General features: G+C 55.5%; 1 protein-coding gene across 2 annotated transcripts in view; it reads left to right on the plus strand.

The window, feature by feature from the left end:
* Positions 1–15847, plus strand: part of ZNF704 (zinc finger protein 704) — an 84959-nt gene extending 69112 nt beyond the window's left edge. The window contains exons 3-9 of one of the 2 annotated variants that reach the window (XM_016151468.2): positions 2612–2715; positions 6708–6937; positions 7397–7497; positions 9783–10050; positions 12188–12292; positions 14903–15000; positions 15629–15847. In XM_016151468.2, the coding sequence (XP_016006954.2) occupies positions 2612–2715; positions 6708–6937; positions 7397–7497; positions 9783–10050; positions 12188–12292; positions 14903–15000; positions 15629–15740 (1018 nt within the window). In that variant the 3' untranslated portion in view covers positions 15741–15847. The remainder of the gene's footprint in view (positions 1–2611; positions 2716–6707; positions 6938–7396; positions 7498–9782; positions 10051–12187; positions 12293–14902; positions 15001–15628) is intronic. The other variant, XM_036232775.1, reaches the window with a different exon arrangement.
* The last annotated feature ends 398 nt before the right edge of the window (positions 15848–16245 follow it).

The raw sequence follows: 16245 nt of genomic DNA on the forward strand, positions 1-16245 counted from the left end.
CTACTTTGTGTATCAACTCTTCGTGTTTAATTATAAGGATTTGAATTTGTAACACCAATTAATCAGTAATTAGATAGCACCGTACCAAAAGAAATTAAGCAAAGATTTAAAAAAAAAACAAAAACACATCTCGGCACAAGGCCGTATGATCTAGAAACATTTCACGCGGCGCGGTACACGCACGCACGCTGAGAAATGCGGGCGGCGGAGGCGTGGGCAGGGCCGTCCTCCGCGCCTTGTCACTGTTGCGTTGTGCCGTGTGGTGGCATGGTCAGTGGCCGCAATGCCCGGGGAAACCCGAAGGCCGTCCCAACACAGAAACACGCTGACGATGCTGCCGCGTGCCCCGCTCTGCCCCCTGGCTGCTGGGATCCGCTGTCTGACAGTAATTATACGGAAACGTAGCAGCAGACTCCGGCAATGCAAAAAAAAAACAAAAACAAAAACAAAAAACACTTTATAACTTTATAACGATGCATTCTGTTGATCTTCGTATTTTAAAAAGACACATATGTCATCTTTTGAGTCAATCGTCCATTAGACCTCGAAAACAAACGTTACATGTAAAAAGTCAAAAAAGCTACAAAGCAGATGGAGGAAGGAAAAATAAGTCCCCGGCACCAGGATGCAGAAGAAGAAAAGGCATCACCCACGTAGGAGCCGGGGCGGCGGGCCGGGGACCGCCTCTCCGCAGTCGAGACATGTTCCCGCCCCGAGCGCCAGGGCCTGTTACCCGAATGCTTACACCTCTGTTAGTAAGAGAAAAGGCGAAGCCTGGCGTTTGGGAAGAGCGGTCGGCCGGTCCTGCGGCCGGTCCTGCCTGGCGGAGATGACAGAGTGCCCCACCCTGTCATGGGGTGAGCCTGACCGCGCGGCCCCGGGCAGGGCGGCCGGCCGCAGGAGCCTCGGGGTCTACGTGGCAGTCTACACAGCAGGCCCTTCTCCTCCGAGGCCCCAGGGACTCCCTTCCCCTGCGACGTGACTACGTGGGGTGACAACCACACCACTCAGAATGGTGTGAAGGTGCTTACAGCCCCCTGCCCCCCGCCCCCCAGTGCCGTGGCAGGGAACTGGCCTCCCCTTGATGCCTGGGGACCAGGTCCTCGCAAATGTCAGATGTCGTGAAATTCTGTAAAGTCTTCTAACGGCGTGCCAAATGGCGGAGCGGCTTTTCCTCTGGTATGCGAGGTCGTCTCGAGAACTTCTGCAGAGTGCGGTTCACTGTGTGCTCTCAAGCTTGCGTTCTCGAAGCCTGTGTCATTGCCGGTCTCTGAAAAAAGGGGATTTGTCTTTCAGTGGAGCAGTTTTCCAAGGAGTGTGAGGTACTTTGAGAAAACTCTAGAAGGAAATTTCAAATATTCTCATCTCTGGGGACCTTGGATCGGCAGAGTAGGCTTTGCTTAGTAATTTAGCATCAATGGAGTTGTTAGCGAGACAAATTGTAATAATTTTTATGACTTCATCATGAAATTAATTGACTAGTACCCCCCCCACACAAATATGGAAAAATTTGATTTTTCTCCAGTTTCAGAATCTCGTTTCCCGCTGTTTTGGGAAACGATGCTCTTAAGCGTCTATCTCTACGACTCTGTTGCTTTTACGAATCGTACGGCACACCTGTGAGTGAAAGCCGCCTTTGCGAATGGGACAGTCCATTTGTCAATGCGGCTTGTTACTCCTCTGTGTGCTTCTTCCGGGGTTCCCCAATTTGAGACGTTCATCTCCCGGGGGCAGGTGCAATTGACCTGATGTGGGCACACTGCTTACATGTTGTCTCTCTTTATTTACTTCGTTACTGAAACAAGCTCAAACTCTTCTCTCCTGCCTGGCCTCCCTGTTTCCATCCGCCTTCCCTACAGTCCATTCACCCTATAGCGACTCAGGTAATTATTTTAAAAATATGAATCCTGTGACTTCGCTAGGCCTGCTTACGTCCTTCCGGCGACTTCCTGTTCCACCTAGAATAACCCTGGACCCCTCCCGCGGCCCTAGGAGCCCACGTGACCAGCTCTGCACCCTTCCCCCCTTCTCACACTAACGAGGTCACTCTGCGAACAGCCAGCCTCACGGCTGCTGCCTTGTCTATACCCGCTGCTCCTTGTGCCTTCCCCGCCCGCTCACGGCCACTTCTCTGCCCCCTGCACACGTCCCCTCAGCTGTCACCTCCTCAGAGAAGCCTCTCCTGGCCACCTCAGCGCGGCCACCGTAGCCACGGTCATGTTGGCCCGTTTACGCCCTGCAGCGCACTTGTCACTGTCAGAAACCATTCCGTCCCTCGTTTGGTCCCTGATGACTGTGCCTGTCCCTGCCAGCCTCGTCTGCTGCTCCGCACACATCACCGTGCCTCGAGCAGTGTCTCGTGCTCTCAGTAAACACTCCTTAGACGGGTGACCAACCCGGGACTCCTCTCTCCCTTGCACCGCAGAGTTCTGACCGGATCACTCGGCCCCTGGACTTCAGCTTCATTACCGCTGCGATACGACTAGCAAACGCTTGGGTTTTCAAAGAGGATGAGTTCAGGGCGTCAACACGCGTGGTAGCGTGTGGCACGCGGCGTGCCCCTGATCGGCGCGGGCGAGCCCCGTTAACGGTGTCCCTCCCTGTTTTCCAGGAAATCCTCAGAGGAACTGGACATGGACAAAGTGACGGCAGCCATGGTACTAACCAGCTTGTCCACCAGCCCTCTGGTCCGAAGCCCTCCTGTGCGGCCCAGTGGTAAGTGGGGTGCGGGGCCCCTGGCACCGAGACCACAGCTGCCTCTGAGCGGCCTCATTCTTGTGTGACCAATGAACAATTAACTCTCAGCATGAGCAGGAAGCAGTGAGAAATATGAACAAAATGGAGCCCTCAGAGCCGTCAGCTTTCTCCTCATGTTTCCAGAGACCCCACTGCACCTCGTCCGTCCACCCATCCATCCACCCATCCATCCATCCATCCATCCATCCATCCCACACACGTTAATTGAACCCCATCACCTTTCCAGAACACATCTTTGCAGTAATTATGCTCTTTTTCCCCCCAGGTAAATGGAGATTGGTCTAATGAAGTTGTTTTCTCCAGCAATTTTTTTCTGATTGATTAGAGAAGTAATTACATCAAAGAACACTGAGGATTAAGTGTTCTGAAAAAGCATTATCCTAGACTCCTTAATCACATGGAATTATTTAGTTGATTCATTCACTCAGCATATATGTTTTAGGTGCTAAACTGGATGGTTTGAGTGCATCATTGGAAACCGTATCCATTCCTCTAAGTGGTGTTGCATCTCTCTGAGGGAAAAAAAAGACCGTCGATCATAGCCGTAATAATGGCTAGCATTTACTGAGCACTTGCCACGTGCAGAGTGCTTGGCTTGCTTTATCTCATGTAATTCTCACAACTCTGTGAGACGTTATTGCCGCCATTTACAGATGAGTAAACTGAGGCACGCGGGGATTCATTGACTTATAAATAGCAGAACTGAAATTCTCTTCCACGTCTTTCTGGTTGCGGAGCCGCTGTCTTAGTTGTGGCACAGCGTGGACTCGTATAAATCATTGTGACAGGGAGGAGGGCGGTAGGAGACGAGGTTGGAGGCCCTGGCAGGTGACCTGTCACGAGGGGTCATGTATGTCCAGCTAGGAGTTTGGACATCGCTCTGAGGCTACAGGTCAGCTATTGAGTGATTTCGGCACTGGAAAGTTACAGTTGGGTTTATAGGCAAAACCAAAAAAAGAAACAACCAAAAACAAACCAAAACCAAAAAAGAAGCAACCAAAACAAAACCAAACCACGTGGGAGTCCCGCGCCTTGGCGGTCAGAGGGGGACCGACTAGGACATAGCCCAGCCACGTGAGGAAGGTGGAAGCCGCAGGCCTGGGCGATGGACGGAGCGGGCGCCGCGGACGGTGCGGGTGCGCGTCCGCAAGGAGGCCCTCTCCCTGAGACAGGTGCAGTCGCCGAAGGAGACAGTGGGGCCCGGTGGAAACATGGCTGGTAGGCAGCGCCCGAGGGTCACGCCAGGGCCGCAGTGTGGCAGCCGGGGGCCCCGCGGGGGAGAGAGCTGGGCTGCTCATGCCGAATCTGAAGGCGACTCGTCGAAGCCGTGAGAGCGGGTGCGATCAGCCCGGAGACTCGCGTAGAGGCAGAGGGTGAAGAGGAGGGGGCGGGGGCTGGGGAGGGAAGGGCTGAGGCTCGCCACCACGCACGGGCTCCGCAGAGGGGCGCGAACCCAGGCAGAGCCTGCCAGGCAGCCGGAGACGTAGCGGAGACCGAGCTGTGGTTCCCACGTAGTTTGGTCGTAAGCGCAAGGGGTTCAGTGTGTTGACCATTCGGTGAGTCCTCACCGAAACGCACTCAGCTGTGGGGAGGAGAAGGATCGTGAGGCCGGGGACTCAGTACGGCGAGTCCATAGTGCCACTGTCACGATCACCACAGGCAGGGGCGATGGCACCTCGATGCGGGGCGGACAAGGCGCTCTCGAGGTGGGCCTGGCCTTGCCTGTGGAAGGACCGGACGCCCTTTCTGGGGGCCTCTTTAGCAGGCACCCCGATTGAACTTTCTTAGCATGGCAGGACCACTCCAGGAAGATAGCGGTACCAGCAAAACCGAAGGCACCCCAAAACCAATCCTAGAAAAAAGGAACTGCAGAATTTCATGGAATCCTCAGAGGAGAAAGAATATATTTTAATGCAATTATGCTTTTTACCATGGCATTCTTTTTTAGTCGAGAATGTTTTTAAAGCTCCTTTCTCTTGAAAGGTTAGAACCAAAATAAACCTTTTGCTTCTTCAATGCAAACGGTCGTTAGCATAGTTCTAAAGAGAGTAATTTAGCGTTCATTATGATTTAAAAAATAACTACCCAACTAGTAATCCCAAATTGTCTGATACCTCATTAAGTTTGAAAGGAAGCAAATTCTTAAGAAGGAAAAGAAGTTTATGATAATGAAAGCTTTTTTTTTTTTTCTGAAATAAAGATTATCTCTGGATTATTGTATATCAGTAAATTTTTGGAAACTGTCCTGACCCTTTTCTGTGCCTGGAAAGGATTGTTTTCTCAGGCTGGAGGTCTGCAAAGCCTGTCTGCATTTTTGGCAAACACTCATTTGAGATAAAGAGACATTGCCCTCTAAAAACATAAGGAATCAGTTCTGTTTTCTGAAAAATTCATTTTTATATTGCATGGTCCTTCTGATTAAATAATATTCCTTAAAGGGTCTGTCATTCCCAAGAAAACAAATTAACTTCTGGCACTGACACGAAGCAGTGGAAGCCAAGTGTAATAACAGTCGCGTCTCAGAATAAACTCGGTTCCTCGTACGTAACGTGATTGTGCACCTAGCACCATGGACTTACTTTATTCCACGAGCAAATGCTGCAGAATGTGTACCCGCCTCCCGAGCCTGCCGAGGAGTTCGTCACGCCAGGTGATGCCACCTCAGGCCGCACACCAGGCTCCTCGTGCACTCATGCTGTGTGGGATGGGGCCTTCTTATTGGTGACAGACGACCGGGGTCCAGTGAAGGCGTCCCTCCTGTGTAGACCGCAGAGGGCGAGACGCTAACTTGGCTTCATCGCGGCCCCAAAGGCACAGTCCCGCGGAAATGACCGCGTGATTCTGTGAGAGCCCCGCTGTCTCAAATGGGTGCCTTCCCTGCTGGCTCATCCCTCTGACCGAACTTTTTGTTTGACGTAGTCAACGAATATGCTGGAAATCTATAATTAGGTGAAGGTAGTCAAGACCTTTTTCCATGAATGCCAGTCTACCGTGTGCCTTTACTTCATTGCTAACGATACCGATGTTAACAGCATTTTTTTAATGAGGCATTTTGGGATTTTTTTCCTTCTTGTACTTAGAATATAGTTTTAATATATTCAAAATGCACATAAATATGGAGGAGAAATTATCCCCAAAGAAAGTTGAATTTATACAAAAGCTAATTAAGAGTAGGCGTTTTGCAAGGTAAAGCAGATCTTCTGTGATTCAAAGAACCTCTCAGAGAGAGTCTCGCTGGGCAAAGGTCTCTCCGTTTTAGCCAGCATTTCACGTCTCCCCCGCAAGCGGAAAGGCGAAATTCAACAGCAATCTTAGCAGTAATTATTGCCAATAAATTCTTCTCTGAGCTCGGCTTTGCTGGAGAGAGGAGGGTGCTCATGACACGGAGCCCACGGGCCAAGTGGTCGGCCAGGGTTTGGCACCGCCAGCCCGAGTGCTAGTCAGGGCAGGTCACGCAACCTCCCGGTGCCTCGGGGTCCTCATCTGTAAAGCGGGCGTGAGCTTCCTACGATGACAAACACCGGATCTCAGGTGCTAGTCGTTGTTGTAATAAGGTCAATGGCTTTGGGTAACTATCCAGAAACGATGGTTTCTCTTAGATCCTTACATCTCGGACCACCTTTTTCTGTAAATGTATTCCATAGATCACCACCCCGTGAGACATTCCTTTTCGAAAGTTACATTGGGGGGCGGGAAGGAGACTGCAGGTGGTGCCCCTCCGACAGGGGCGGGGAAGCCCCACGAACTCGGGGCTCCCCGACCTCGTGGACACGGCCCTCTGGTTTGCTGCCTCTCCACCGCGGGGCCGAGCGCATCGCCTGGGAGCGCTGTTAGGAGCCCGCGGGCCGCGCACGCGGGGGGCGCCCCGGCGGGGTGGGCGCGCGGCGCGCAGGCCCGCCTGACGCTGTGTCCGTCCGTCTGTCCCTCTGTCCGTCCGGCCGGCCGCGCAGAGGGCCTCAGCGGCTCCTGGAAGGAGGGCGGCGCCGCGTCCAGCAGCTGCGGCAGCGGCGGCTACTGGAGCTGGAGCGCGCCCAGCGACCAGTCCAGCCCGTCCACGCCGTCGCCGCCGCTGTCCGCCGACAGCGCCAAGCCCTTCCGCAGCCCCGCGCCCGACGACGGCATCGACGAGGCCGAGGCCGGCAGCCTGCTCTTCGACGAGCCCATCCCCCGGAAGAGAAAGGTCAGCGCCCCACCCTGCCCGCGCCCCGCGCTCGCGGACGCCCCGAACCCGGCGCGCGGCCCAAGGGGCGCCCCGCAGGCGCGCTTGTCCCCACCCCTGCCTCCCGCCCAGGCCCCGCAGGCCGCAGCCCCAGCGCTGCCCGGCGAACCTGGGCTTCGGGCCCGCCTGCCGCCTAACTTTGTCATCTCTAGGCTAAAAGAAGCACGCTTTCCTCCCCGATGGCACCCCGGAAGGGTGTTCTGCCTCTTATCTGTCTGAAACGGGGGCGAAGCACGCGTGAAAGCCCACATGGGAACGCGTAGTACCCACGGTCCCCAAACTGCGAACGTGCCGCGCTGAAAGTGGAGAGGAGCTCTCGCCGACGGCGCCCTGGGTGGAGCGCAGGCCGCAGGCCCGCTCCTCCTCCCGCGGACGGCTCGGCCGGTGTCCACTTTAATGTCGCCTCCCGCCCCTTTCCAGAACTCCATGAAGGTGATGTTCAAATGCCTCTGGAAGAACTGCGGGAAGGTGCTGAGCACGGCGGCGGGCATCCAGAAGCACATCCGCGCCGTGCACCTCGGGTAGGCGCCGTCCCGGGCGGGGTGCAGGCCGGGGTGCAGGCCAGGGTGCAGGCCGGGGTGCAGGCGGGGGTGCAGGCGGGGGTGCAGGCCGGGTGCAGGCCGGGGTGCAGGCCGGCGGGCGTGGGGGCCGCCTGCTGCCACACCGCGCGCGGCCGCACCGTGCGTGGCCACACTGCGCCCAGCCACATCACACGCAGCCACACTGCGCCCAGACGGCCCACTCACTCTCCCTGCCCCTGAGGGCGTGGCCGCTGGGGTGACTTAGGCGTAGGCCGCAGGGGAAGAACGAGGCTTCGAAGTGGTGCTTTCCGAAGGCCCCGCCCTGAACCCAGGCGCCCCTGAAGCCCAGGCGCCCCTGAAGCCGGGGGTAAGGGTGGGATCAGCCCCGCAGGCTCACGCAGTGTGGCTGCGCACAGTGTGAGGCTCAGAAACGAAGCGGACGAGAGCGACGTGCGGCTTGTGGGGTGCTGGGGTGGGAGGGACCCCCGAGAGTCTCTGTGACGTTGGGAGTGCGTTCTTCCCCGATGGAGAGGCTCCGACGCTGAGCCCGAAAGGCAGACGGAGCCTGAGAAGGGCTTGAGGACCGCTGTCGATCAGAGCCACGGTGACGCGGGGACACGTCCCCCTAGCCAGAGGGCCCACCCTCCTCCTCCAAGAAAGGCCACACACGGCAGGCACCGCCTGCGCCCGTCCCCGAGGGACCCCACGGTGTCCCCGCTAATGCAGGACGGCTCGCCACCTGAGCAGCTCGGGGTGTTTAAAGATCGGGAGGGAGCGTCCTGAGCCGTGAGCAGAGGTGGCGCATTCGTTCTGAAGTCCATCTGCCCCGAAAGCTGACCGCTGCGCAGCCCCGTGCAGAAGCGCAGGCCGCGCCCAGCGCTCGGATTGCGAGTGGCAGCACCCCGTTCCCGTGACTCCACAGCCTGCCCGCCCGACACGCGGCTTTGCCTCCCCCGGGCTCCCTGCTTACTCTGTGCTCTCAGAATCGCCCCGGGGCTTTGGGCTTCACAGCCCCCCAGCCACTCCCAGGAGTGGGCCCAGGTCCCCAAGGCCTCTCCATGACAGGGTCCCTCTGGGCCTGTGACAGAGAAGTCCCCTTTGCTCTGGGAGCCCCAGCACGTGACTGGGACATGGGACCGTTGGATGAGTGCTGCTTGTGTGTGGGGCAGGGAAGGGCACACTGTGTCCCGGGGGAAGCTCGTCTCCATGTGACACACATCCGCCAGTGTAGACGGCTCCCCTGGGGCTGGTCCCGATTCGTCCCCGTGCGGGACGCACCCTCCCCCCCAGGCCTGTGAGTCCGTGAGTGGGATCACGGCAGCTTCTTCTGCCCTTTGCTGGAAAGGAAGGGGCACAGGAATAGAACAGAGACACATCCCAGGTTTAAAAAGCTGCAGAAATGCTCCCGGCAGTTAAATAATTTAAGTGGATTAGATGAAGTGAACACCCTTCCGAAGGAGACAGGGGACCTGGCAGTCAGGAGCGAGGTCTGATTCCTACCCTTCAAAATGCATCTACAATGCGGCGTGTCCTCGTGCCCACCGCCACCCGCACCCGGCCCGCCAGCGGTCACCTGGATCGCGATGACCAGCCTCCTCGCTGGCCGCCGTTCCGGCCCGTGCCTCCGTCCTCTGTTGTCCGGACGACAGGCTCAGGGGGCCCCGTTCAAAGCTGCGTGGTCCCTTGAAGCCCCAGGGGCCTCTGTCACGTTCGGATGGACAGCAAAGCCCTCTGCGATCTTGCCTTTGCCTTCGTCCCCCGCTTGTCCCACCGCTGTCTCCCGGACCCCTGAGCCCCAGCCACCGGCCTCTGTGCCCTTCTCGGAAAACCCCGAGCCACCCGCCCAGCCCCTCGTGAGCCCCGCTGCGAGCCGGTGGGCATGGGTGTGCCCCTCACCTCACGCAGGCCTCCGCCCACGTCAGAGAGGCTTCCTCTGAACTCGGGTCGAAACCCACCCGCCCTGCCATTGCTTACCCAGCTTAAGGACCCTCGCGTGCCGCTTAAGTTTTCTTCCTTCCGCGAGCCTGCCCGTTCCATCGAGGCAGACTCCATCCGCAGTTTGCTCACTGATGTCAGGAGACCCTAGAGCAGATGATCAGTGTGGCGCTGAGTAAGTGGTGGACGGGTGGACTGACCGGGGCGAGGCTCGGAGGGGCGAGGCCTGGAGGCCCGAGGGAGGGCCTCCGGGCACGGGCGTGGGCGCCGTGGCACACGTAGGCGGCTCCCAGGCGGGGAAGAGCGTGTGCCAGGCGGTGCGGCCTGACCCTTGCCCTCCTTCGCGTCAGGCGCGTCGGGGACTCTGACTACAGCGACGGCGAGGAGGACTTCTACTACACGGAGATCAAGCTCAACACGGACTCGGTGGCGGACGGGCTGGGCAGCCTGGCCCCGGCTTCGCCCTCCCAGCCGCTGGCCTCGCCTCCCACGTTCCCCATCCCGGACTCGGGCCGAGCGGAGACCCCTGGTGCCAAGGCCGAGCCTAAACTGATGACGCCCCTGAGCCGCTCGGCACCCACCACCCTCTACCTCGTGCACACCGACCACGCTTACCAGGTGACGTGCAAGGGACCCTGAGCTATCGCTTTGACCCTGACCAAAAGCAGCCGGGTCTGACCTGTGAGCAGAGGATAACTCGGGGAAAACAGCATCCTGTCCCACGCTGTAGCCCGGCGGCCGAGTTTGGTTTCTCTTGCTCTCCTTTTAAAGCCACGATCTCGCAGGTGGGACCCTCTAGGTCCTCGGACTCCCCGGGACTGACCGCAGAGCCCCTGGAGGCTGTCCTCAGGGTTCCTTAGCGTCGTAAAGGCTTCAGAAGGGTGCCTGGCACGTGCCGTGAGAGTCTGTTCTATGAGGAAGAAAAAGGCGCATTGAAAAGCTTTGGTACAGAGATGGACCCGCCCCGCAGCCCGGGTAGGGACCCCACACCCTGCCTTCCGAGTCGGTAGCGAACCCTCCCCGATTAGAGCAGTGGGTGTCAGGGTTCCCCAAGCCGGCAGTGGTAATAGGTGAGACATGTAAATTCTCGGGGCTGCCCAGACCCCATGGACCAGCAGCCGGGGTGGGGCCCAGAGTCTGTGCCGTGATGGCCCTGGAGGTGACTGACAGCTCCACTCCGAAGTCCCATAAGACCTCACAGACAGGTGCATGGCTGGCGCCCCTTGACCCAGCAGTTATTAACTCTCTTAAACGTTGGTTTGGATTAATAAAATGTCAGTACGTTTAAATTTTAAGAAAACATTTTACCCATAATTCTCCACTACCTTAGGCAACTCAAAAAAAACCAAAAACAACAACAAAAAAAACCCTTTACATGTTCATATTTGTGTTCTCTCCCCTTGTTTTAGGAACATTTTCCGTGTACTCGGATGGTACTCGGCTAAATCGAGTTGTTTTCTTAGTGTTGGGTATCTGCGTTTTAGTCTATCCAATCTTTTTCTCTGTGCCAGTGGCTTTTTCCCCCCTTCGCATTGACAGAGGAGTGATTCCTGAGTCAGAGAACGTAACATGAACAGCTCATGGCTCTTGCTAAGTATGGACAAAACCGCCGTCTCCAGCAACTGTATTTATGATTAGGAAAACGAAACCTGGAGAGGAGGAATTCAGTTACTCATTTAGTAAACAAACTCAGGAGCAATGGCGTAGAGCTAAGTATGGAACTGGTTGATGCGATAAATTTCATTCCTGACTCTGTTATGTTGGTCAAAAAGAATAATTCATTCCTTTATTCTTGTTGGTCAGTGTTCCATTTAAGTCTGAAATCATGGGCTTGAACCAAGTTAATTAATTTATTTTGCTCGTCTATAAAATGAGAGCTGGAACACACATTGAGTGATTCTAGAAGGTCCTTCCTAAACCATATATTCATAATTTTGGGATTTCTCTGTTTATAGATATAATAAATGTTCAGCATAGAAAATATTTAAAATGTAAGCAAAGAAATAAAATCCATCCCTAACCCCAATGACAAGAAAGTCCCTTGGTTAGCATTTTTGTATATCCTTCAAGACTTTGATCTATGTGGGTATGTTTACTCAGTTTAAAAAAGAAATCTATTGTGGTACTTTTTTTTTTTTTTTCTCCTCAGCTTCGTTTTTTCCACCGAGTATGTCACGAACATTTTCCCATGCCAGGGACTATTCTGCGTCATCGTTTGTAATGGCTCTGTGGGCACAACGTAATTTATTTACCCATTTTCCTATTATTGGATGTTTGTGTTTCTATTTCTTCGTATGTGATACTTAGTTCTGCAACGAACATCCTTCAATCCATTTCCTTGGAATGCATTCTGGAAATCAAATAGCTAATAAATAGAATACTAAGAATTTTTATATATATTGCCAAATTATCCTCCTTAAATGTTATACCAAATTTACTCACCCACCATCACGGTATAAAAGTGTGTCGTTCCCAGTTTGATAGTGGGGAATTATATCTCACAGGTGCTCTAAAATACCGAAATCAATAGTCAAAAGCCATCTCCTTTTGTACCTTAAATAGATCGTTTAAAGATATTGAAAAGTTGATTTCTCACCACGGTCTTTGACAGTATTTAACCTCCTCCTATTACATAATTAGTCTAAGATATTAATGCAGCTGAGATCATTTCTTAGGCCCTACCTTGGTGATGACAGCTTAAGACTCTTGAGGTAAATATTCTTGCAAACAACGCTCTCTGTTTTCTGTTTACCAGGCCACGCCCCCCGTGACCATTCCAGGGTCGGCCAAGTTCACCCCCAACGGGGGCAGCTTCAGCATTTCCTGGCAATCTCCCCCAGTGACTTTCACAGGCATTCCAGTGAGTAGAAAAACGGAAGGCTACAGGTTGGGCCAAAACCAAACGTAAATTTATGTTTCTAAAAGGTGTTATAAAATGAATCACTGAATGCAGAAAAAGACCCTGTGTCTAAATGCTGTTTATCATTAGGAGTGGTTTTATAAAATTTACGACTTTGAGATGATTGTTTATGGGTACGTCATATGGAAGGTTCAAAAAACAAAATGTGAAGTCACTTTCTTTCCCAAAGCCTGAATAATCCATACTGATGGGTAATTTGAAAATAAATGAGTGCTAAAATGTGCAACCAGGTTTAAGTAGTCTATAAGAATCGATTTGGCATATTAAATGATTACCATCTGATAAATCATCATGAATTAACCTGATTCCTAACTTTCATTTAAAAATATATTGGGTCTTCTATAGCTTATCACAGAACACCCACAGATGTGCAGGCTGCTGATCACGGTGGTTTGTAACTCCTGATAAGGTGCGGAAAGTGGCTTCTGATGATGGATATTAATGTTATTTTCTCCTTTCCGCCCCTCTCCCCGAGGACCTCACAAAAGCTTCTTATTATCAACCACGGGCGAATCCCAGAGATTCCTTGCAAATACTAAGGCCTCCCGCGGAGCCGATAATAATGAAAGCGCCCCAATCAATTATGCTGTCCTCTGTCGATGAATATTTATTAAATTTCCTAGAGGAATAGCCGACCATAAAAAGCATCCTGCTGGCAGCAATTTGGGAGTTTGCCGCTTCCACAAAATACTCCTGGAGCTCCATTTTTAAACAGCGCCGTGGATCCAGAGTAATTATGAAAGTTGCCACTTCGTGGACTAGGGGGAGCTTCTGGTCAGTCTGACCGCGAGAAGGGGGCGAGGGGCCTCGGTAGGGGACAGGCGGGAGCAGCCGAGACGTCAGGTTTCCGGCAGGAACCGTGATCCAGTGAGGTGCTGTCAGAGGTGAACGACCGGCCCTTCGGGCGACCCTTTTTGTTGCCCTTAGACACCAAAGACCCGGAGTGGCTCTCGACGTCACGTCTGAGACAGCCTTCGTGCCCTGGGAAGGCAGCTCCAATCCCGGAATCACGGGGGCCTGCCCTCCTGAAGCCTGCTCGCCTGGGTCTCTGTCTCCAGGGAGCATCCCCCTAGGTTGGATTAATTAAGTCGCTCCCTTCTGAAGGGCACGGAAGCCACTCTGAGTGCTTCCCCCCGGCCGCGAGTGCACTCAGGTCCCTGAACGCCGTCCGCGACAGGAGAGCGGCCAGGCACCGTCTCCTGACAGTGCACCCTGTCTCCCTGCCTTCGTCTCAACGCCCTAGGTTCTTCGCCGGGCCCCTAATTTCTCTGTCGGGGGTGGAGCATTCTAGACCAGAGCTTTGACAGAAAGCACGCAGAGCCGGGGGTTGGCATCCCACTGAACTCCTATGCGAGCTTCTCTGTGTTCTTCCTCTGGAGAACCCCCCAGGGGGCCCGGGCCACTTCCGCAAGGGCAGGAGCGCTGTCCTGCACGTCTTCAGAAAGGAGGCACGAGGCGGAATCCTAAACACGCCCTTCACTTGCGATGCTCTGCACCAGCGCTTTCAAAACTAAAGCGCGTGTCTGCCGTCCGCCTCCTTCGGCGGGTCGGACCTCGCAGGTGCTCCAAGCATGGGCGTAGGACCGTCACCCGTCCACTGAGGGGACGCCCGTGACCGCTCCTGAATTCTGCAGGGTTGCCGGGCCTGCCCCAAGGCGGCGGGGAGCCAGGCTGACTGTAAGAACGTGTGACTGTCAAATGCAGAGAGACCAGGAGACTAAGAGAGGCCAGGAGAGATGAACGAAAGTGGCCACCCCCCCCCCATTGTCACGATTGGGGGTGGAGCCGTGAGGGGGAGGAGCTCGGAGCAGCCCCGGCCCTCAGGCCTCGGATGGCGCAGGGTCCGTGGCCTCGGGCAAGTTGTTCAACCTCGCGGTTCCTTGGCTTCTTCATCTATAACATGAGGACCATAAAACAACTTAAACCGTCGCAGGGGGTGGCCGTGAAAATCGAAGCCGCCATCAGAGAACCCGGCGCACAGTGACGCTCAGTAGGTTTTGCATGGATGACGTTTGTTCTAGATTCGCTCGGGCCCTCGGCTTCTTGCCTTTATTCCTTTTGGCCCCCGAGTCTGCTGTGTGGGCATCGCGCACAAGATGCTGTTTATTTAGAGGCTGCGAATTACATTCACTAGCGCAGACAGAAGGCCGGGGCCACACGGTGCGTGAGTTTAAATAGCTCTTTAACCTCTGCAGCTTTTTCTTTCTTTCTTTAAAAAAGAGACCATGAGGCTCGGGCTAGGAATATACTTTAAGGATTAAGATATTATCGAGTGAAAATAGGGTACTGTGGGCAAGCTGGAAGGCATGCGTGTGAAGCCATGGAGAGTTTTTAAGCATTCGTTGTTGCTGGGTCTTTTCTCTTTGGGGTGCGTTTGAATTCTGCCCTGAGCATCGCCACATCCATTTCACCATGTGGTCTCTGTGGCGGGAGCACCTCGGCTCCCCGTGTGCGGGTCAAGTACCCGCGGCCCACGTGACGTAGGCCGCACACCTGCATGGTGAAGAGAACCCGCCGGGTCACCTTTGTTTTTTCTCACGTACCTTCCAGGTGTCACCAACACATCATCACCCGGTGGGCCCGGGGGAGCAGAGACAGCACCCTCACACGGTCTTGTCGTCACCGCCCAGAGGGACGGTCAGCCTAAGGTACGACTGCCCGAAACTCCACACGCCCCGTCTCAACCGAAAAGCGAAGAACAGCAAGGAAAAGGAGCCAGACACGCAATCCACCGCACGCTGCCCCCGAGCGGCGAGGCCCCCGTGCCTTTTCTCCCGTGGTCTCCCCCTCCTTTGACTGTTAAAGGAGATTCGTTGTTTATTTGGTGTGACGGTTGACAGTGAGTTTTCTTGCAGAATAGGCAACGGTACGTACCGGGTCTCCTCGAAGCCCCGTCGCAGTCACCTCGCTGTGACGTGAACGACGGGGCAGAGCGTTTCGCCAGACGAGGCCGGGATTCCCTGGGCCCGCACGCGCTCGCGAGCCCGCGCGCAGCGGCTCCGAAGCGTAGTGCTCGCCACCGGCGCCCCGCGGGCGCGTTGTTTGACCCACTGTTAGGAAGGGGGCCAAATGGGCACGTCCACGAATGGACGGATAGGAGCCCGAGGGTGACGGAAGCGAGCCGTGAGAGCCAGGTGTGCGGGCCGCGGAGCACCTGGCCCCTGGCACAGTCCGAGCGGACAGAGCCCTGTGACGCGCCCCGTCCCTCTGCACACGGAGCCCTCCACAGATCGCCCGCTCGGCCCCCTGCTGACCGCGTCTCCCTGTGTCTTGCAGGAAGCCGCGGGGAGAGGGCAAAAAGTGCCGGAAGGTGTACGGCATGGAGAACCGGGACCTGTGGTGCACCGCCTGCCGCTGGAAGAAGGCCTGCCAGCGCTTCACCGACTGAGGCCGCCCGCGCCCCCCGCGCCCCCCCGCGCCCCGCCCCGCCCTCGCCTCCCCGGCAGGTTTCGGACAGCGCCCCGCAGCCCAGGAGCGGCCCGTCCGGGAACCTCGGCGGAATCGCAGCAAAGGGAAAAACGAACAACGGCGGCCGCCCTCCGCGGCCTTGCAGCGACCGGGCCAGCCGGGAGCAGCCGGGACTCACCGTCCGCGCGTGTGAAACGTCAGCCTTCCCGGCCGCCGCCCGGGTCTGAAACCGGGGGCGTGTGCGGCGCTGGAACCAGCCAGGCCGGTCTGACCTAGAAAGGAGGCGTAGTTTGACGAGCTTCCTGAATAATGCCGTTTCTGAGGCTTTTTCGACGCGCGAAAAGCTACGCCTCGTTCGGTAGCATTTGTACAAAGAACAGTGCTTGCTTTCATGTGAATAGTCTTCTCCCGGTTTCCCATGCACCCTCCCGGAGCAGCGTGCATCGCGAGGTGTTACCAGCAAGGGCAGCGCGCCGGGAACGTTT

The sequence above is a fragment of the Rousettus aegyptiacus genome, unplaced genomic scaffold (genome assembly GCF_014176215.1).
Source record: "Rousettus aegyptiacus isolate mRouAeg1 unplaced genomic scaffold, mRouAeg1.p scaffold_m13_p_15, whole genome shotgun sequence".
In the NCBI taxonomy this organism is placed as follows: Eukaryota; Metazoa; Chordata; class Mammalia; order Chiroptera; family Pteropodidae; genus Rousettus; species Rousettus aegyptiacus.